The sequence below is a fragment of the Acinonyx jubatus genome, chromosome B2, assembly GCF_027475565.1.
Source record: "Acinonyx jubatus isolate Ajub_Pintada_27869175 chromosome B2, VMU_Ajub_asm_v1.0, whole genome shotgun sequence".
NCBI classification, from domain to species: domain Eukaryota; kingdom Metazoa; phylum Chordata; class Mammalia; order Carnivora; family Felidae; genus Acinonyx; species Acinonyx jubatus.
In genome coordinates, this window is record NC_069385.1 from 44,204,650 (window position 1) to 44,228,746 (window position 24,097).

The 24,097-nt window shown below is 36.5% G+C and overlaps 1 protein-coding gene across 9 annotated transcripts in view; it reads left to right on the forward strand.

Moving 5' to 3' along the window:
- The window catches only part of FAM184A (family with sequence similarity 184 member A), a 121,462-nt gene that overhangs the window by 59,080 nt on the left and 38,285 nt on the right, over nt 1–24,097 (forward strand). For all 9 annotated transcript variants that reach the window (XM_027056999.2, XM_027057003.2, XM_027056996.2 and 6 more), the window contains exons 7-9: nt 8,827–8,988; nt 11,993–12,114; nt 12,785–12,935. In XM_027056999.2, the coding sequence (XP_026912800.1) occupies nt 8,827–8,988; nt 11,993–12,114; nt 12,785–12,935 (435 nt within the window). The remainder of the gene's footprint in view (nt 1–8,826; nt 8,989–11,992; nt 12,115–12,784; nt 12,936–24,097) is intronic.

The window sequence follows — 24,097 nt, forward strand, 5'->3', positions numbered from 1 at the left end:
TAAACTAGCCCTGCAGGAAATTTTAAGGGGGACTCTTTGGAGAAAAGATGTAACAAAACCATGAAGACCAAAAGCAACAAAGACTAGAAAGGACCAGAGAACATTACCAGAAACATCAAGTCTACAGGCACCACAATGGCACTAAATTCATATCTTTCAGTACTCACTCTAAATGTCTATGGACTGATTGCTCCAATCAAAAGACATAGGGTATCAGAATGAATAAGAAAACAAAACCAATCTATATCTGCTTACAAGAGACTCATTTTAGACCAAAAACACCTGCAGATTGAAAGTAAGGGGATGGAGAACCATCCATCATGCCAGTGGTCATCAAAAGAAAGCTTGAATAGCCATGCTCCTATTAGACAAACTAGATTTTAAAATAAAAACTGTAACAATAAATGAAGAAGGGCATTATATCATAATTAAGGGGTCTATCCACCAAGAAGATCTAACAATTGTAAATATTTATGTCCCAATGTGGAAGAACCCAAATATATAAATCACATTTATATATTTACATTATATATAAACTTACATATGTTTTATTATAATTGTGTGATTAACACAAACATAAGAAATTCATTGATAATAGTACCATAATAGAGGACCTTAACACCCCACTTACAATAATGGACAGATCATCTAAGTAGAAAATCAACAGGAAACAAAGGCTTTGAATGACACACTGGACTGGATTGACATAACAGATATATTCAAACCATTTCATCCTAAAGCAGCATATACACATTCTTCTTGAGTGCACATGGAACATTCTCCAAAATAGGTCACATACTGGGACACAAATCAAGCCTCAACAAGTACAAAAAGATCGAGATCATACCTTGCATATTTTCAGACAACACTATGAAACTTGAAATCAATGACAAGGAAAAATTTTGAAAGGTCTTGAATACTTAAAGAACATCCTACTGAAGAATGAATGGGTTAACCAAGAAATTAAAGAGGAAATTGAAAAGTACAGGGAAGCCAATGAAAATGGAAACACACCAGCCCAAAACCTCTGGGGTGCAGCAAAGGCTGTCACAAGAGGGAAATATGTAACAATCCAGGCCTTCCTAAAGAAGGAAGAAAGGTCTTAAATACACAACCTAAACTTTCACCTAAAGAGCTGGAAAAAGAATAGCAAATCCCAAAACCAGCAGAAGAAGGGAAATAATAAAGAGTAGAGCAGAAACCAATGATACCGAAATCAAGAAAACAGTAAAACAGATCAATGAAACCAGGAGCTAATTCTCTGAAGGAGTAACAAAATTGATAAAGCTCAGCCAAATTATCAACAAGGAAATGACCCAAATAAATAAAATAACAAATGAAAGAGGAAATATCACAACCAACACTGCAGAAATACAAACAATAATAAGAGAATATTATGAGCAATTATATGTCAAAAAATTGGGCAATCTGGAAGAAATGCACAATTTCCTAGAAACATACAAACTATCAAAACAAACAGGAAGAAATAGAAAACTTGAACAGACCCATAACCAGTAAAGAAATTGAATCAGTACTCAGAAGTCTCCCAACAAACAAGAGTCCAGGGCCAGATGACTTTCCAGGAGAATTCTACCAGCAGTTTACTACCTGACATGTCTCCAGAGGCAAGGGAAACAAAAACAAAAATGAACAACAGGAATCTCATTAAGATAAAAAGCTTCTGCACAGTGAAGAAAACAATCAGGAAAACTAAAAGGCAACCAGTGTAATGGGAGAAGATATTTGCAAATGACATATCAGATACAGGGTTAGTATCCAAAATCTATAAAAAAAAAAAAAACTTACCAAACTCAACACCCAAAAGACAAATAATCCAGTGAAGAAATGGGCAAAATACATGAATAGGCACTTTTCTGAAGAAGACATCCAGATGGCTAACAGACACATGAAAAAATGCTCCATATCACTCATCATGAGGGAAATACCAATCAAAACCACAATGAGCTCACACCTGTCAGAATGGTTAAAATGAACAACTCAGGCAACAACAGATGTTGGCAAGGATTCAGAGAAAGAGGGATCTTTTGCACTGCTGGTGGGAATGCAAACTGGTATAGCCATTCTGGAAAAAAGTATGGAGATTCTTCAAAAAATTAAAAATAGAACTCCCCTACAATCCAGCAATTGCACTACTAGGTATTTATCCAAGGGATACAGGTATACTGTTTCGAAAGGCACATGCACCCTAATGTTTATAGCAGCATTATCGACAATAGCCAAAGTATGTTAAGAGCCCAAATGTCCATTGACTGATGAATGGGTAAAGAAGATGTGGTATATATATTCAATGGAATATTATCCAATGATCAAAAAGAATGAAATCTTACCATTTGCAACAATGTGGCTTGAACTAGAGTGTATTATGCTAAGCAAAATAAGTCAGTCAAAGGCAAATATATGATTTCATTCATATGTGGAATTTAAGATACAAAACAGATGAATATAAGGGAAGGGAAGCAAAAATAAAAACAGAGGGAGACAAATCACAGGAGACTCTTAAATATAGGGAATAAACTGAGGGTTGCTGGAAGGGTGTTGGATAGGAGGAAAGGGCTAAATGGGCAAGGGGCATTAAGGAGGGCATTTTTTGGGATGAGCACTGGGTGTTACATGTAAGTGATGAATCACTAAATTCTGTTCCTGAAATCATTATTCTGCTATATGTTAACTATCTTGTATTTAAGTTAATAAAATAAAAAAAGAACCACTCCCCAAGAATTTGCCTGGCTCATCCCTCTGTATGTACTTACCCTTTCCTTCAGCCTGGACATCTTTTTTTTTTTTTTTTTTTTTGTCCTACTTTGCTGGATAAGATGCCTAGAGATAATAAGTTTTCTTGTTTTGTTTCCTGCTCTTAAAGTGAAGGATGTCAACATTTTATAGTTAATTATCATGCTTCTCTAAAATTTTATTTTGTAAATGTTCTTTATCAGGTTTAGGAATTCTCTTATAATTCTAGTTTCCTAACTTAAATCACAAATTGATGTTGATTTTTCTGCATCTGTCGAGATCATACTTTTTTTTCTTTAATTTGTTAATGTGGTACCTTATATTAATTTTCAAATATTAAATCAACTTTGGATTTCTAAAGTAAGCCCAAGGTAGTCATAATAGATTATATATATCTTTTTGTGTATAATAACTAGATTCAGTTTATTAATATTCATTTTGGGAGTTTTTTAAGCCTAGGTTCAACTAATACTGCTTTGTGCTTTTCCCTTTTAATACCGTCCTTTCTAGTTTTGAAATCAAGGTCCTATTAGCCTCTTAAAATAAAAGACTTATATCCTTTTCTATGGGAGATTTGTGTGAGATTGACATGCTTTTTAAACTTTAACTGCATCATGGTTAAATATTGTTTGTATGAAAGCAATTTTTAAATTTTTAAATTCATCAAAGAAATTTAATATTCTGGGTGTGTCCAGTTTTTCAATGTAGTCTTGTATCCCAGTTCATTAAACAAGATTTTAAGTTATTTTCTTCAATATTCTGTGTTCCAAATATTATATTCTTTTTGAATTTTATCTTTTTCATATATCACTTACTAAAAACTGATACTTTGATGGGGGATTTGTTTATTTCTTATATTCTTTCAATTTTTGCTTTAAATATTTAAAAGTTTTGTTATGTGCATACAAATATAAAATTTTTTTAGCTACTTAATGAATCATGATTTGTGGTTTAGTCTGTGTTGTTTGATAGTGTGTCACCAGCTTTATTTTGGTTTGTTATGATTGGTATATCTTTTTCCATCTACTGACCCTTTGTTTTTCTGCATCCTCATGGTTACACAAATCATGGAATCATGATTTGTGGTTTGGTCTGTGTTGTTTGATATTGTGTCACCAGCTTTATTTTGGTTTGTTATGATTGGTATATCTTTTTCCATCTACTGATGGTTACATGTGCCTCTTGCCAACCACATATAGCTGCATTTTATCTACTCTTAAGTTTGTTTTATTTTATTGTATTTTATTTTACTTTATTTTACTTTATTTTAAAGTTTATTTATTTTGAGTGAGAGTGCACGTGAGGGAGGGAAAGAAAGAGGGAGAGAGAAATTTCCGTGCAGGCTCCACTCAGCACAAAGCCCAACACAGGGACTGATCCCACAACAGCAGGATCATGACCTGAGCCTAAATCAAGAGTCAGATGCCCAACTGACTGAGCCACCCAGGCATACCTGAAGTTTGTACCTTTTAAATAGAGATTTTATTCCATTTACATTTATTGGATGGAAAATAGATATATCTATGGAAAGATAGGGGGAAAGAATTAAGGGGTACTTCATAAAGACTGAGAGTGATTGTTTTAGAAAAAAATTAATGAATGTATTATCTTCATAAGATGGATCTTGATACTCTTAGAATTGATAAAACCTAAAAACATAAGTAGGTCAGCTAGGGATTTCAGTGATAAATTCATGAATGCCCAAATCATATGAAGATATATTAAGGGAAGCTAGTGAGTCTAAAATCTCAGGGGGAGGATAATCCTGTTATCCTATCAAATGTTATTTGGGGTCACCTTTGAGGACAAAATGCTAGACTGGTCAATAAAATCTGTTACAGTCTTTTTAAATATTCTGATGTAAGTTGTAGATTTTCTTCTGGACATAAGATTTTTAAACATATACATAGTTCAGTAGTTTGTTACAATAAACATCATTTGGCTTTATTATAAAATGTTGTATCACAGATGATACACTACCTGACACATAAGAGATCAGTATTTGCAAATGAAATATTTGTTGAATGAATAAAACTCATTGAAAACTAAGTCAACTTAGTTTAATAATAATAAATAAGATTATTAGTTTTCTATTGCTGTGTAACAGATTACCAAAAACTTAGTGGCATCACACAGCTCATGTTTATTACCTCATGGTGTTGTGGATCAGGAGTCCAAGTATGGGTTAGCTGGGTCCTCTGTTCAGGATCTCGCAAGGCTGAAATCAAGGTGATAGCCATACTGCAGTCCCATTTGAGGCACAGGATCCTTTTTTAAGCTTACTGGTTGTTGTCAGAATTCATTTCTTTGTGGCTGTATGACTGAGGTCCCTGTTTCTTGATAGCTGTTGACCAGAAATCGCTCTCTACTTCTGAAAGCCCCCTTCAAGCCCTTGCAACATGACTGCCTCCTCTTATAACATAGCAGTTTACTTGTTCAAGGCTATCAGGAAAACTTGAGTGGCTTTGAATTTCTCTGGTTTCTAAGGGCTCACCCAATTATGTCAGACCCACCTAGCGTAGTATCTTTTTGGATAACCTTAAAGTCAACTACAGTTAAGGATCTTAATTATATCTACAAGATCCCTTTTGCTAAATAACATAATACAATTATGGGAGCAAATCCCATCATATATGCCTAAGTCCCAGGGAAAGTGAGGGTCAGAGAGGGGCCATATTAGAATTCAGCCTACTGAAACACACAAATAACTAATTTCTCTGGCTCCTGTAGTGGCTACACTAGCATTTAGGTAATAGAATACAAACAGGTTATTTATTGTGATGATTTAGAGAACAGGATTGAGTTTCTAAAGTCTGTTCTGGAATGTCCATAATATATTCTTTTCAAAGGCACTGATTGGTACGTGCTAAAGTTTTGAACATTACTCTTTATGAACTTAAGCAATTTTACAAAAAAAAAAAAAGTAAGAACATGAGGAACGTTTTCAGGATTCCAGATTTTCTAATGGTATTTAATATGTGTATGTGCATTTTAGTATGGTTGCAATCTATATTCACAGTACTTTGTGTACTTGGTTTATAAAACATTTTACATATAAATATTTGCATTTAATTTTGTCTACATGTTAGTCATTTAAAATATTCATATAGTGTTCCATTATATATCTTTACCATAGTTGCTTAAACATTTTCTTTGTTGAGCATTTAATGTTTTAAATACTTTATTATAAAGATAATTTTAAGGAGTTGCTCCCTCTTAACTTGAGGAGAAAGGATGATCGTGCAAAGGCCATGGCCAGTATGGCAGGATTGTGGTTTCCTAAGGCCAGTTCTTTGTCCTCATCAGTGACCAACCAAGGTGTATTTCAGCCAGGAGCCCTGAAACCATGAGGAGCCTGGGGTATTAGAGAAGACTTCTCTGAATGCTGTTTATCAGTGTCTTATTTTTACTGGTAATTGGATAAATTATCAGTTCTATTAATACTTTTCATTTTTAAAAATTATTTCCTTTTTGTGTAACTCTTGCCCTCAATGAAATTACTGGGTCAGAGTAGGAATAATGTTATACGTCAAGTTATTTATTACTAAATTGCTCTCCAGAAAAGTTGGAACTACAGTCCGGTGACATCAGTAATATTGCATATCTTTTATGATTTGGGAAACATTTATTGACTACATGATATCTTCTAGATGGTAGGGATACTTTGACAAAATGTCAAGGAACTCATAGTTTCAAGTGACTGTTATGAATTGGTGATAAATACAATGTTATTTTTAAAGTTCAGAGGAGGGAGTGATTCTCTACCATAAGTGTTCATAAAAACTCTGGAGAATGTAATATTGGAGAATTTTTAAATGTGGTATGGGAGGTGGTCTTTGAAAGGTGGGTGTAAATTTTCCAGCTGTAAGAATGATGAAAGACAGTATGGGTGTGAAGATTAGTATAAGTAGGGTCATATTGGTATACAAGCTATAATGCCTTGGTGAACCATAAAAAGTTATTATTTATTTCTAATGTTTAATTGTGCAGCATTTTAAGGTTTTTGTCTATTTAAACATATCAATTCTGTCTAATTATATTCTTAGTTTCTTGAATAGATCTTGTCTATTCTTTATGGTAATAACTACAATACTAAGTTTTTTCTTTTTTCTTTTTCTTTTCTGCAATTTATTTATTTATTTATTTTTGAGACAGAGTATGTGAGCAGGGGACGGGCAGAGAGAGAGGGTGAGAGAGAACCCCAAGCAGGCCCTGCACCATCAGCACAGAGCCCATTGTGGGGCTCCATCTCACGAACTGTGAGATCATGACCTGAGCTGAGACCAAGAGTCAGACGCTTAACTGACTGAGCCACCCAAGCATCCCTATCAGTTTTTTCATGTATTCCATTTGTGCATGTAACTCTTACTCATTTGAAAATTGTCTGGATTGTGAAACAAAATTTTTTTGGCAAGCCAGATCAACACAAAAAGTAAAGATACAAATAAGCTAGATTGATTAGAGAAAGGGGGCATAAATTCAGTGACAGAGAAAATGTTAAAACAAGGAATGAATATCATATTCTATTCTTTAGGAAAAAAGATGACTTTGTATAAAATTTTAAATTTCTGAAATGACTCAAAGTAGTTGATTAACTTGACCGAACTAATTATAACCACGAAATAAAGACTCCCAACATGTATCTAGAGAGGCATCAGGCCCAGAGGATTTTAATGGATGAATTTCATTAAAAATTTTAAGAAACAGAGGGGCTCCTGGGTGGCTGGCTCATTTGGTTAAGGATCCAAGTCTTTTTTTTTTTCTTTTAAATTTTTTTGTTTACATTTATTCATTTTTGAGAGACAGAGAGAGTGCAAGTGGGGGAGGGGCATAGAGAGAGGAAAACACAGAATCTGAAGCAGTCTCCAGGCTCTAAACTGTCAGCACAGAGCCTGATACAGGGCTCAAATCCATGAACCACGAGATCATGACCTGAGCCAAAGTCAGAAGCTTAACTGACTGAACCACCCAGGCGCCCCAAGGGTCTGAGTCTTGATTTTGGCTCAGGTTGTGATCTCATGGTTCATGGGATCAAGCCCCTAACTGGGTTCACGCTGCAGCATGGAGCCTGCTGGGCACTGTCTTTTTTCCTCCCTTTCTGACCCTCCCCCATCTCAAATAAACAAAATTTCAAATAAATCTTAACTGTGAAAATATTTCAGAGTACAGAAAAAAATAGAAGCTTCCCAGCTCATTTTATGAAGTTGGTATCCATCACCAGAATTGTCCAGTATATAAACATCTGCGTGGAAAGGGGACAGGAAAAGGGGTGCTGAATTGAGACGAGGTTGAAGGAAAATGTTTATAATTTTCTTTATGGTGTCTGTATTTACAATGAGAAATATTCAGGTGTTATTTTTAAATTAGCAGTTTTCATTTCTGTCGAGTTTTGATCAGCTTGGCCATTTTATAAAAATGAGATTTTTACTTCATAGTGGTTTCCCAGATAATTTAAAGTATTTCATTTATTGATTTTAGTTCTCATAACTCGAGGATATAGATCTTCCTAATCAACAAATAGTCTTATTAACTCCTAATTTCAAGAGTATATATAAATCAACTCTTAACAATTTCAGATATTGTATGGAAACAAAGAAATCACAATTTATTCTAATACACATTTACCAGCTTATCACTATTGACCTAAATCAGTCACTTTATAAATGGTAGGAGAACTGGGTTCAAATGAAGTGTAAGTGATTGGATCTTGAAGAGCAATTTTAAAAGTACTTTTTTATCTAAAAAAAAAATACTTTTTTCCCCTCTGTCTTTGATGTAATCATCTTGGTTCAGTTCCTTTGATAGAACTGGGAATTCTCTTTGTTAAAACAGGGCTTTGAATTATCCACCTATTTCCATGGTTGTCACAAAAAAGGGAAATCATAAATATGGAGGTCTTCACCAAAAAAAACAACAGATGAAGTCTATCATGATTATTTAAGTGCTTCTTCCAAATTCATCAAAAAAGACCCATTCAATAACACTACCACTAAAGAAAAGACTTTAAGAAAACAAACGTGACTTTTGCTAGTCGATAACAGTGAGGTATATTAAAAGTACTGTATTTACTTGCAGATTGGCCGCCTCCAAGATCTGGTAAGGAAAAGTGAACAAGGTCTTGGCTCTGCAGAAGGACTCATTGCTAGTCTTCAGGACTCCCAGGAAAGACTTCAAAATGAGCTCGATTTGACTAAAGGCAGGCTGAAGGAGACCAAGGATGCTCTATTGAATGTTGAGGTAATTTTATAGTCCTGCTATAAACATTAGCAAGGTAAAAATATAATTTAATTACTCTGCTTAAATTTCTCATAAATAGACATTATATATAGTATACTAGTTCTGTAGGGCTTTCCTAGCAAAATACTAAAACTAAGTGGCTTAAAACAACAGGAATTTATGCTGTCACTGTCTGGAGGCTGAAAGTCCAAAATCAAGGTGTTCTCAAGACTATTCTTCCTTTTCAACCTAGAAAGCAGGTCTTTCCTCACCTTTGCCAGCTCCTGGTAGCCCCAGGCCTTCCTTGGCTTGTGTCACATTTCAGTTTCCTCCTTGATGTTCAGTGGCATTCTTCCTGTGTGTCCTTACATATTCTTTTTTTTTTTTTTTTTTTTTTTTACTTTTTAGAGAGAGAGCGCAAGCAGGGGAAAGGGCAGAGGGAGAGAGAGAGAGAATCTTAAGCAGGCTCTACACTCAGCATGGAGCCTTACTCAGGGCTCAGTCTCACAATCCTGGGATCATGACCTGAGCCAAAATCAAGAGATGCTCAACCAACTGAGCCACCCAGGCTTCCCCCCTTTTTGCCCCACATCTTCTTCTTATGAGGCTACCCATCACATAGTACTAGGGGCTCATCCTATGACCTCTTAAGGAATTACATCTTCACTGACCCTATTTACAAATAAGGTCACATTCTGAGGTACAGGGGTTGGGATTTCCACATATCTCTTCAGGATCACAATTCAACCCATAACAATCAGGATGCACAATTCTTCTATTGGTAAGCATTCAAACTCTCATAGGTAGCAACTAAACAATGCTCTGTCACCTACAAATTTTGAAAGGCTCTGCTCCCTTCCATTCTCACGGAGCAGAGCAAATATTTAGATTCCCTCAGAAAGTGGAGAAAAGAATCCATAACAACTAAGCGTATAGTTTCCAGAGAGTTCTTACTTTTCCTTCAGAGAGGTGATTTAGAGTGTGGGCTCTGAAGTCAGATTGGCTGGGTGTGATTTCTTGATCCATCGCTTAGTGTGTCACTTTGGGCAAGTTACTTATTCTAAGCCTCAATTTACTCATCTGCATATTGCAGGAGGGGGTAATAATACACCTCATACCACTACTGTAATAATTAAATGAGGTAAACCATTTACAGCACAGTGCTTAGTAAATATCAAGCATTCAGGAAACATTGCCTTTTATTAATATTATTTCAGATTTAATTTTTGTAGCTTAGTATTGGAATCCGTTTCATTTCTCTAAGGTCCTTGCTCATATTTACATTGCTCTTCTATCAAGTAGTGGAATATACTAAGTGTTGTAAGCAAAACCTTAGCAACTGTCCATTTTTTTTGTTCTGCTGGACAGTTTTGATTGAGAAAATACAGATACTGCATCACAGTTTACTTCAGCTTTAGGTGAGCTCTTCAACAGCAGGTGTTTTCTCTGGATGTGAGTTTTTTCCCCTCCTCCCTGCTGAGTTTCGGTTGTGTATTACATAAATGAACCCATCATAAAATGGATATTGATCCCTGAGTATATGTCCAGTTGTTGGTTGATAACCTGTGAGGGATCCAGACACGGATGAGGCATGACTCTCTGCACTTAGGACGTTTTAGGCCACAGTTGGGAAATAAGGAGTAAGATTGTGATGACAGTGATGATAATATTAGTTTAACATTTGTAAATCTGTAGTTGGGAGTTTATAGTTTCTCCCATTACTCAATCTTGCTGAGCCTGTTTCCTCACCTGTAACCTCCCCATGTTGCTATGAGGATCCCATGAGCAGATGTGAAAACAGTTGGGGGAAAAAAGCAAGTATTTTCTTTACTTTTGTTCTTACCCCACTAATGTCTGATAAAGTACTTTGCATTCAGTAAAAGAAATACTTCTTAAGTACTTCTACCTCATTTAATGCTGCCTGTGGTGGAAAAAGTAGTAGTTCCTAGAGGCAGAATACTTAGTGAAAAGGATGGTTGGCTAAGATGGCCAAACCCAATTTTCGGAATTTACTGCTATAAGCCGGGTCACCAGTGTAGAATGGCAGTTTCAACATTGACTTGCTTCTCTCCCATTAATCTGGACATGCCCCTCAGCAGTGTTACAGCACATGCCATTAGTAAGTGGGTGATCCAGAAAGGGTCACTGTTAGAACAGAAGGAAGCACCATCATCTGTTCCTCTTCTGTGGGAGGCAGAAAGCAGCTCCACTGCTGGCGGGGACTGATGGTTGCCAGTGTCGTCCAAACAGTCTAGCCCTAGGCTCTGGAGAGCCACTTGATTGATGCTAATCTACAGGGCTTTCATATATATAGCATATTATGTTTCCATAACACTAAACACATGGATCACTGTTTTGAAGTTACATAATAAAAATAGTAGCCAAAATGTCTTATAGTTATTTTAATCATGTCAGTGAAGTATAATTGTAATGCTTCAGCTTTGGATAAATAGCAGACTTTTGATTATAAATATGAATGAATTTGAAGAACGTATCTATGTAACGTGTACATATATGAAGATAATAGATACCCATGCTATGGAAAGTTTAGTTAAGATTATTGGGGTGCCAGGTGGCTCCGTCAGTTAAGCATCGACTCTTGATTTTGGCTCAGGTCATGATCTCATGGTTTGTGAGTATGAGCCCAGCATCAGGCTCTGTGCTCATAGCACTGAGCCTGCTTGGGATTCTGTCTCTCCCTGCCCCTCCCCAGCTCTCTCTTTCTCTCAAAGTAGATAAACAAACATTTTTAAAAAGATTATTAATTATGCTAACTTTAAGCTATTTAAAATAATTTGTAAAATTATAAGCCTTGATAAAACATAGTTTGCACAAGGACATTTAAAATATAAAATGTGTGCCACATACTGTCAGAAAATCTTGAGTAATTGTTATAGATGGCACTACCAGTTATTGTGCTGTAAGAATTTAAAAGTGATAATGCAAGCACGCTGCTTATTTGAAATAACCAGCAATAACCTTGCTTTTGAACACTTGTTTTCACTGAAAAATTTTTGTTTTTCAGGGTGAGCTAGAACAAGAAAGACAACAGCATGAAGAAACACTTGCTGTCATGAAAGAGGAAGAGAAGCTCAGAGTGGACAGAATGGCCCATGACTTGGAAGTAAAATGGACTGAAAACCTTAGGTACATTTCTTACTCTGTGATGTAATCTTATCAGTACAGATGTGCAGGGGCGCCTGGGGTAGCTCAGTCAGTTACGCATCCAGCTTCATCTCAGGTCATGATCTCACAGTTCATGAGTTCGAGCCCTCCGTCGGGCTCTGTGCTGACAGCTTGGAGCCTGGGGCCTGCTTCGGATTCTGTGTCTGCCCCCCACCCCTCCCCTGCTTGTGCTTTGTCTCTCTCTCGCTTTCTCTCTCAAAAAAAAAAAAAAATACAATGTGCAAAGATGTTTTTCTGTTATATGGCTTACATTGTCTTATTGTTAAAATCATAGGGACAGTATTTTTAATGAATTTTTTTCATGATTAGATGCAGAGAAATTGGAACTCTTTTTTTCTGCTTGAATACTTTTTCTCATTTTATTTTTCCGAATGCAAAATACTAACCTCAAGTCAGAAATCTTATTCTAGTACCTGTTCTGCCATTGTTAACTGACAAATCAATGATCATGGGTAAGTTACCAACTTGCTGTATAGTCCTGTAAACCTGACTAAAATCATTAGTAACTCTTATTCTGAGTTGACTTTTGAAGAGGATTAATTAAATATGTAGAAAACCTGCGAACAACTGTATTATAGCTATTGAGAGGAATAATTCTCTTTAAAAAGTAAAAGTATTTGTTTTATTTTAGACAAGAGTGTTCTAAACTTCGTGAAGAGTTAAGACTACAACATGAAGAGGATAAGAAGTCAGCAATGTCTCAACTTTTGCAATTAAAAGAGAGAGAGAAAAATGCAGCCAGGGATTCATGGCAGAAGAAAGTAGAAGATCTCTTAAACCAGGTAATCAGTAGTCTCTACATTATGGAAGTTCATTTTCCTTGACATTCCCTAGCTAGGGAAATATTGTAAAATATTGTTTGTTAATTTCATTGTATTTTGGGTTTTTTTCTATAGGGCAAATTTAAAAATTTTTTAATGTATAAAATCAAGGAGACATATTCGTTAACTTGTGAAATGTTGTGTTAAATAATGTTATATCGGGAGCCCTAAATTCTGAAAAGAATTTACATGTTTTTGGTTTAATATTTGAACTGAACACATCAGGGATTTTTAAATGGGAAGGTCACCCATATTTTGAGAGTATAAAAAATTTTTTTAAGCCATCAGATATCATTTGGGTCCCGGAAGGTAAAATTTATTAAATGCATCCTGATTGCCTAAAACCGTACCAGAAGTGAGCAATTTCCTTCTTTCTCACTAAAAGGATATTGCCTGTTACGCTTCAAAATGTTATCAACAAAAAGTAGTGATATTCCTAAATCTATCTTCTTATGCCAGGCTCACTTATTTCCATTTTTAACTATAATTAAACGAATGTGCACATTTTCACCCATTTTATACAACTTCTAACTATGAATTCTTAGCATTCTTCTGCAAAGCCAGTTATTAAATAAGACTGACTGCATGAGTCACCAGTTGATAAGCAAGTGCAGAGCTTAGACGAGAAGCAGCTCCATAATTTAGTGCTAGAAATCTAGTATTATCTTTCTATTTGTGATCATGATGAATTTCACAAGAAACAGGAAAGGCTTTCTGTAAGATAATTTATTACATAGGTACATACATATAGTATCTTTCAAGAGTTCTTGGGGCCTGCCAGTTTGTGTCTGTTCTCTCATAATAATTAGTAATGTTACTTTAAAAAGGGAGTATATACATGAATATTTATGAGTTTTGTGAATAAATTTGCAACCTTTGAAACTCAGACAAAAATAAGAAGGAAACAAGTCTCACTAGAAGTTGGGCACCATGTTAGCATTGCTTAGGTTACCTTCTGTACACTTATTTTACATTCCTATTTAGAGACCTAGAAGGACAGATTCTGGGTACAGTGGTACTACCCCTCTGTGATGTTCTCTACTTAAAAAGATGCAATTAATTCAAATATATGATAAAAAATAACCCCCCCACTGAAAGTCTGCCTTGTTTTTCAATCACAAAGTATTGACTAATAGACATTTTTTGGCTGGGTTTAGCACTGTAAAGAGGACCTACCACTTCTCCCACGTGTTTTCTATTATTATTTTATTATTCCTGTAATCTCTTTTATAATTATCATATTTCATGCATGCTTCTCTGACATTTTTTTCTCCCCTCCCCGCACCCCAATATCTGGTCTGTGTTGTTTATCCCTGAAAGGAAATAATGCTTTGCGTATGGTTTTAGTTCTGTGTATCATAAAATAATTTATTACATAATGGCTCCAATTTTTGCCAGCTTTACAGAAAGAATTTTTTTGATCAATTTTCAAAGCAGATTAACCATAAATATCAATATAACCAGGAATTAATTGCCCTTTGGGGGTGAAACTGATCTGTGCTGCTCTATGCCATCGGTCCATTTCCAAAATTATAATGTCTTCCCCTCTCACCCCTTCTAAAATACAAAGGGCATACACATTACCCTAGGTAAAACTGGCAAATGGCTGTTGCAGCTCAGGATCTTCTGTGCCTGAAGAAAGTTAAGAAAACAATTGAACAAAAGATTCTACATTGAAGTGAAAATGGTATTATGCTATCAAAGTTGCACTTTTTCCAGCTATGTGGGAGGACAAAAACTTCTAGCAGGAACAGCAAGTTGTTTTTTTTCTTTTAAGTTTATTTATTTATTTTGAGAGAGAGAGTGCAGGGGCAGGGCAGGGAGACTGAATCCCAAGCAGGCTCCACCCTGTCAGCACAGAGCTGGACCCAGGGCTCAATCCCATGAAGTGTGAGGTCATGACCTAAGCTGAAACCAAGAGTGGTAATGCTTAACGACTGAGCCATCCAGGCGCCCCAGGACCAGCAGGCTTTTTAATGGAACTTTGTTATGGACAAAAGAACCTTTTCCTCCTTCTTGGCCCTTTGGATCTTGTTCTGTTGGTTATTTTGGATGGATTCCTAGAGCCTGTGCCCTACACCTGCTCTACGGCTTTCCCCTTGCCTGATCTTACCAAGCCCTGTTCCTCATACTTTCCACCCCCAGCCCTGAGCCCTACAGCCATTTCACTCTGCGGGCCTCACTCATCCCCTTATCCCTAGCACTGCCAGGACCTTTTGCATTTAGGGAAAACAGACCCACCTTGGGGTTTGTGACATTTAAAGAGTAAGAGTGGGGAACAGAATTGGAACAGCCAGACCTTAGGCAGAAACATATATTGTGAAAAGTATCAGAGGATCTGTGTTTTCACATATTTTAACTATTTCTGAGTGAACTGAAAATAAGTCTATCTTTGTGCCTTGGTTTACCTGTATTTCATTTTGCTTAGAGCAAAGAAGAAATAATTTCTTCCTGTGAACTTAGTCTCTTGAGAGTTAAATTTGATTTAAACTTATCTATCAAGAAACGGGTAAAGAAAGGCCTAAGAATTTCACTTTTCTTCAGATGTTTTTCACTTTATCAAAATTTCTCAAAGCTATTATTTTTATTCTGTGCTCTAATTTCATATTTTTAGTTTTAATATTTCATGGTGTTCTTTTTTCTGTCCAGTGATTACACCTTAGTCCAAAACTAGGTATGCTTCCTGGGCTAATCAGTGTGTACATTTAAATTCCTTTAAAATAAAAGAACTACATTTACTCTTCAACTGTAAAGAAAAGTAATTATATAGAGTCATCTGTGATCATATTTTTTCTATTTATGATCCTAAAATGTCGTGATATATTTATTTCACCTTGTTTTCAGGGCAGATTTTATTTGGGGTCCAACTTGATGACTTTATATTCCAATTCTCTCATTCAGATCAGTGGACTGAGAAATTTGGGAGAGACATGGACTGTTCAGACATAGAACTGTGGAACTTTGTTGTTTGGGTCTGACTCTCCAGTTTGAACTTCGAGGCCCCAAGGTTATTTAGCTGGTGATAGCCACCATTGTATATGACAAAGTTTTTACCCTCCACATATCTACAGTCTAATAGAGGAAGATTTGTATACAGATACCTACAGTAAAAGTCACTGCAGTGAGTGACTATAAATGGTCTGGAGAGTCTGTACTATAGGAGCAATGATATGCTGGGTCTGGCTCCTACCAGCTCACATAGTTGTGATTGTGTACAGGCCTTCTCAGCTCCATATTCTGGGACATGTTGGTGGCCGGGAGTATTTACACCACAAATATCAGCATGTGCTACATATCAGGGCTTTATTTTTCAGAGAGCCTACATCCTTATCAGCTTACTGCTTGGTGGGAATATGGAGTAGAGAACAGTGACATAGCCAAAGTGATTGGGAAAATTTTCATTAAAGAGGTCAGCTTTAGTGTGACTTTCAAATACGGTAAAGGATGAACACAAATATTTTTACTCATTCTATGTTTTATTGAATATACTATTATTTCCCAAGCACAATGTATAAGGAGTACAGAAAAATGAGGTGTGGACAGCTGGGGAGATAGGTCATTGTGAAAAATTTTGACTTCCAAGCATAGGAGTTCAGAGTTCACTCAGTAAGCTATGGGATTCTGTCAAAGGTTTATGGATAGGAGAGTACCATGTTGAAAATTTCATTTTAGGAAGCTTAATGTGGTTGTGATTTTGAAGTGAGGATGAAATGGAGACATCTCAATAACCTACAGTGTCTGAAACAGAACTCTTGAATACACATGATGCACCCAACCATCACCCCTCAACAGAAACCAGACTCCTCCTCCTAGAGTGTGCTGTCCATTCACTGCTCAGCCGTCTCTGACTCCTCGTGCTGTGCCGCCAATCAATTCATCAGCATTTCCTGCTGCTCTCCCTTCAAAGTACACCTAGGATCTGATCATTTCCCAGCATTCCCTCCCCTACCAGCTAGTCCAGGCCACTTGCAGTTCTCTCCTACACTGCAAATGGAATCTGCACTTGGTCTTCCTGCTGTTTCTCTTGTCTGCCTACATATTATTTCCCAACCAGCCAGAGTGATGCTTTTAAAATGTTAAGTTGGATCATGTTACTCTCTTGCTTCACACTTTCCACCATCAGATTATAATCCACACTTTTACTGTGGCCTGTAGTAGCCTTATGATTTGTCCCCCACCAACATCATCTCCTGCCACTCCTTCCCTTCCTTTTCTGCAGTCCTGCTGGAAGACTTGGAATTCCTGGAACACACACACACACACACCAAGCTTACTCCATCTCAGGGCCTTTGCACCTGCCTCCACATGGAACCCATTTTCCCTAGATCTTTATGGCTTTCTTTCACTTTGTTCAATTCTCTGCTCAATCTTAACTCTTCAAAAAGATCTTCCTTAGCCACTTTCTCTAAAATAGCATCCTCCATCACTCTGTGTCCTCCTATTCTGCTTTGTGTTTCTTCAAAACACTTATTACTGTATAGCATCATATTATTTACACTGTTAGAATGTAGTTCCATGAGAGCTGGGCCTTTATCTGTGCTATTCACTGTTGCACACCCAGATGCTTAAACTCCCTGGCATATAGCAAGCACTTGATAGTTGTTTGATGTAGTGAACAAAAACAGACACGGCTACTGAAGAGGCATTTGTCAAACATATGAAGTACAAATAATTCTACCCATTTAGGACCTGAATTAAGTTTATTTCATTGAGAACACAAGGGAAACTATAAAGAAAAAAAACATGTAATTTGATGGAATACTTTGGTAAAGGAGAAATAAATGTTAAAGTTGACTGAATTTGAAGCCGGAATAATCAAAAGGAAAAGCATCATCTGAGAGAGGGAAGTCATGAGCTCCTTAACTGGGGAGAAGGGGGATGATGAGATGGTCAGTTTGGTTTTAGATGTAGTGATTCTACCATCAGAGGAAATTTTGGAATTCTTCACACTCAATTGGAAAGATCAATGACATGAATGAGAAGTAGAGCATTAAAATAAGTGCTGGGGACACTTGGGTGGCTCAGTCGGTTAAGCATCCGACTTGGCTCATGTCATGATCTTGTGGTTCCTAAGTTTGAGCCCCGCATCGGGCTACATGCTGACAGCATGGATCCTGGAGCCTGCTTTGGATTCTGTGTCTCCCTCTCTCTCTCTGCCCCTCTCCCCTTCACACTCTGTCTCTCTCCCTCTCCCAAAAATAAACATTAAAAAAAAAATTTTTTTTTTAGTATTTCAAAAAAAAAAAGTGCTGTTGATCAAGAACAACTGAGAAGCCAGCTTCCTATGGCTGTTGCAGACTGTGTTCTGATATTAATTAATTAATTAATTTGTTAATTAATTAATTTATTTGTTTATTTATTTGAGAGAGAGAGAGAGAGAGCATTAGCTGGAGGGTGGGGGGCAGAGAGAGGTAGAGAGAGAATCCCAAGCAGGCTCCACCTGCCAGCACAGAGGCTGATGCAAGGCTCGAACCCATGAACTAGGAGATCATGACCTGAGTCGAAGTTGGACACTTAACACACTAAGCCACCAAGGCACCCTGAAATAATTCTAACCTTTTTAAAAATATGGCTACTGAAAACTTTGTTTTTAATAAGAAAATTTAATTTTTTAACATTTATTTGTTTGTTTTGAGAGAGAGCATGAGAACAAGGGAGGGACAGAGAGAGGGATAGAGGATCCAAGGCAGGCTCCTTGCTGATAGCACAGAGCCCAGTCCAGGGCTTGAACCCACAAACTGTGAGATCATGACCTGAGCTGAAGTCAGATGCTTAACTTACTGAGCCACCCAGGTGCCTCTGGCTACTGAAAACTTTTAAAATTACACACATGGCTCTCAGTTATAATGCTGTTAGACAGCAATGGTCTAGACTATTTAGATCAAAAACTCAAAGTAAATTTGGCTCAGTGCTCATTTTGCTAGCTCCATCTCCTAACTCTTAAATTAAGTTTTACATTAGGAAGGAATTCTCTTTAAAAATTGCATTTCTGCCTACTGAAAAAAAGATTATATTTGCATCAGTTTTTATGTTTTTTAAATTTTTTTAATGTTTATTTTTTAGAGAGAGGGAGAGACAGAGTGCTAGCAGGGGAGGGGCAGAGAGAGAGAGAGAGAATCCAAAGCATGCTCTAGGCTCAGTTGTCAGCACAGAGCCCAATGTCGGGCTCAAACTCAAACCACGAGATCATGACCTGAGCCTAAGTCAGACACGCTTAACCGACTGAGCCACCCAGGCGCCCCTTATGTTTGTTTTAAAAGAATAACAATACTGCCTTTTAATGGAAGAACAGATACAAGTAGTTTCTGAGGTAGAGATTAGAAAGAGAGCTGGAATAATCATCTCTTCCCAGCTAGCTCAAAGACCTTGACAGAGCACTGAGCAGTGATAGGACATCAATGAAGCTGACCCTGAAGGTTCTGAACCCTCTCCCTAGAAATTAGGAGAGCAGGAAACTTTCTAGAAAAACATCAGAGATCTAGCTTGAGCCCGGGGAGAAGAGATGACTGGAGTAAGGAAAAGGGAAGTCAAAGGAAAAAGCAGAAGACCGAAGTGTAATAAAACATAGAGAAAAGCCACCTAGAATAGAGAGTGAGAATAGCAGGCAGGACCCAATTTTGCTTTCTCAGAAAATGTGCAATGGAATTAAAGTCTACCAAAACCCAGCCAACATCCATTATCTTCCATGCTTTTAGTTCCTGGATTCAAAGTTAATATGCAGTCTTTTCCTTAGTAAATATGGAAGTTTGTTCTTCATTTCTCTTCAGTCAAAAAAATTTATGATGTTGGAGCCCCTGGGTGGCTTAGTCAGTTAAGCATCTGACTGGCTCAGGTTATGATCGCATGGTTTGTGAGTTCCGAGTCCCACACAGGGTGAGCTCAAGCCCCACCGTGGGTGAACACAAGCCCTGCTTTGGTGAGCCTTGCTTCTCTCTCTCTCTCTGCCCCTCGTGGGACTCTGTCTCTCTTTGCCTGTTGCTCACTTGCACCCTCTCTTTCTTTAAAAAAAAATAATAATAATGACATTATTTTAACTATATTATATCCTCTTTTATCAGACTTAAGTTCTTAGTGTTCTTCATCTTGAGATTTTTTTTCCAAGATAAATAGTACTAAATTGTTTTCTGAATTAATTCACAAATCTAAAAATGTTTCATTTTCTTTTCCCTACCCAAACCTCCCTTTTTAGAAGTTTATCCAGTTCTTAAATTGGTACCTTTAGAAGAAGAGACTGAAGAGATGGAACAATGATGCCTACACCTGGCTTTAAAAAGAGATGCTTAAAATACTGGGTAGTGATTAATGTGTACTAAGCATATATATAAGTTCTGCAAAATACTATAGTAAGACCTTTGATGAAATGCAGAGCAGTTTGTGCCTCTTTCAGAGGTAGCAGGACCCAGAACACATCTGAAAAATACTTATGAACATTGAGATAGCACTGTAGTAACAAATCAACTTAATATATTTCTATTTCATATGACAAGGTACTAAAAAAAAGCATTTTGGATCTGAAAAATTTCAATGGGTATATGATTATACAGTTATTTAAGATAATCTCTGAGGAAAGTGTTAAGAATTCTCTAACATTAGCTTGTCTCTAATTTCATTTATTGTGTGCCTGTTATTACTACTTTAGTTTAAATACTGAACAATTGTTCATGAATTTTTCTTCAATTTTTTGCTTTAGGAGAATTATTTTTTTTTTTATTTATTTATTTTTTTTTTTTTTTGAGAGAGAAAGAGCACGAGCAAGGGGGGGGCAGAGAGAGAGGGAGACACAGAATCTGAAGCAGACTCCAGGCTCTGAGCTGACAGCACAGAGCCTGATGAGGGGCTCGAACTTGTGAACCACAAAATCATGACCTGAGCCCAAGTTGGATGCTTAACCGACTGAGTCACCCAGGCACCCCTAGGATAATTATTAAAGTTGTGATTTTCACTCTTAAAACTTAAGTTTGTTGGTTGCTTTTCTGTAGATATTAGTAAAACTTGAAATTAATATTAGAAAAGGACTTTACATAATTTGCTTTAAAAATTACCATATTATATATTAAATATTGAATTTTGTAACATTTCATTAGGCTTTAACGTATTTTACTTGAAGTGCAGTGTAAGATCATTGTACCTATTGTTTCAAGGAAATCAAAAATTTGATAAATGACGTTTCTTGTTTTAGTAATGAGAATTTTATTCTGTCGACATTTGATGACATTTTGACATCTGTCAAAAATTTAGTGCTGATAACACCATGTAGTGTGCTAGACCCATAATGGAGTCATAATAATCTCTGCCTTCCCAATGCTTATAATCTAGAAAGGAAGGAAAATAGAAATAACAGTTGGATACATTAACTCATTATAACTGTAGTACACAACATGTGTACCATGGGAACCTAACATAGTCTGGAAACTTGGGGAAGGTTTCTTTGCCTATAGGATCCTTTACCTAAGACCTGGAAGAGAGGCAGGAATCAGGGAAAGAGGAAAAGAACAGCATCCTAAGCAGAAGGGGACATATGTGCAAAGGCCCTCAGGCAGCCCCCAAACACCTTGGCTCTGGAGAGTAGAGAGCCAGGAAGCTGGGGAGGTAAGCAGGGTTGGATCACTTGGGGTCTTGTGATCCCCAAGGCTGGGAGTTTATCTAAAGAGCGATGAGGAGCTGTTGGAAGATTTTAATCAGGAGTATGAAATATTCAAGTATTATAATTTCAAAATTCTGCAGAATGGAGAATAGAATACAGTGGGACAAGTTAGGTGCCATTCAACAAATATCGTTCCCTCTTGTCGGTCTTTGTTTTGATCAATATTTTGAGGAAATAGTATATTTGGTATAGTCACTAGTTCATTTCTGTGAGAGGAATCGTTTCGAAGTCTTAGAATCTTTTGGCCTCTGTCAACAGGATTTTTGCATGATTTGGATGTATGTATTTTTTCTAAATAACTTTTTTCTTTTTAACTTTGAAGCTTTCTTTTTACTGCTTATGTTATTATGGGGGAAAGGAAAAGTAAGGTAGAGAGTAGCAAAAACTAAATAATAAAATTCCATATCATTCAGTCTTGAAATAAGCATTCATTGATCCATTTACATTTTGCCACATACCTTTAGGCACTTTGGATACAAACTGTCATTGTCCTCCAAAAGCCTGTAATTCAGTGGATTTTAATATTTATATACCAATATGTTTACAAATTGCAAACATGTAAAACCTTGTGCTATTTTCTAAATGAATAAACTCAGGTTTAGAATAAATGTGATGATTCCTAAGAGCATAGTTTCTTACATACAAAGCTCTAAATTTCTTATTAAGCACAGCAACTTTTTATTTTGTTTTCTTTCTCACTTATCTGAAAGTCTGATTATATTCATCTTTCAAGAAAAGAAATTCTGAAACACATTCAGTAGGCTTTCGATGTTGAGAAATCAGAGTGCTATCAGTGGAAGAGGATGTCCTGAGGCCCTTTTTACTCAAAAACTAACAAGAAGCTTAAGTTGTTTTAAAACAAATGGACTATTATATAGGGCATCAGTTTTTATCAACATGGATCTTGCTTATATAGAATGCTTGCTGAGTAACATCTTTGCATACAGACTTTTAGTTCATCCAATATTCTTTCAAGCAGACATTTACTTGGGGAATCTCATCTGTGTTATGGCATAAATACCATCTATGTGTCAGTGACTTCCAAAGTTAAATCTCTAGCCTTGATATCTTCACCTGAACTCAAAATCATTTGATTGGATAATTGGCATCTCAAATTTCACCTGCCTGACTCAGAAATACTGATTCCCAATCTCCGTCTGCCAACCCATCATCTTCATTTCTTGGCACTGCTTGTGGCTCAGAACAGAAACCGAAGAGTCATCCTTGATTTCTCTTTCCTTTATCTCTCATGTAATCTGTCAATCCTATTTATTCCACCTCTAAAACATACCATCAGCTTTTATCTACCCTAGTAAATACTGCACCAAGCTTCCTATCCAGCCTCCCCAATGTCACTTTTCTTCAGAAGTACTCAAAGCAGTCTTTTATGATGTAATCAGATCTTGTCATTCCCCTCCTTAAAATTCTCTCGAGGCGCTTCATTGAATTAAAGCTCTTATTCTGACTCCTTTATTGTCCTATAAGACCCTAAGACATCTGGCCCCTGAAAAATCACCCATCTTTTGTCATCCTCACAAACCTTCCCCCCAGCACACATATCATATATACATGTACATCCAGTCACTCACAACTCACTTCCACCTCAGGCTCTTTGTGCTAGCTAATCCATTTGCCTGGACACACTTTCCCCAGGATCAGTTATCTCATTTTGTGGCTGGCTTTTTCATTGATTTCAAGTTCAAATTTCACTTCTTTCAAAAGATCTTTCCTTACCATCTACCCAATATCACTTCCAGTCATTTCCTATCACAGCAATCTTTTTTTTTTTATTGTAGAATACTACAATGTCATCAACTTCTTATTTTTGAATTTGTTTTTTGTATGTTTGTTTTATGGTCTTATTCAACTCTCTATATCACTCTGTACTTAAGATTATTTCCTGGAATTTAATAGTACCCCAATAAAGATTTTTTAGTTGAAAAACTAATCTTCATTTATGTATTAACCAATTAGGGTATTGTGACCCAATAGCACTAGTGCGTTTCCCCATTGCTGCAGCCAAGTCTGTGATGTAAGTCACCCCAGGTCACAGCTCAAGGACCATATCTTTTGGTTTAGATATTTCCATGGCATGTAACAGTGTGTTGACAGAGGCAGTACCCATGTGAGTTTAGATTCCAAGTGTTCAAATACACTTCTGTTGTACAGAATCTAAAGTCTAGAATTCCTAAGGGAAGACCTGGCATGCCATTTTGATATGTTGTGTTAGCCTAGCTTATCAATTAGTTCAGGAATCCTAAATAACATACATATTTTTGTCTGATGATATCTTAAAGAATGAAAAATCAAATCTATTTCCTAAGGAAATGCCATACATTTTAGATTAACTTCTAGTACTAGAACATCACTTTTGAGAAATAAAAGAAGTAAAACAAACAAGAAAAACAATTAAAAGTCCCTTAGCTTTTTGTAAATTTTGTAAAGTCTGGAGAAGTGTCTTTTTAGTATATAAAGAATA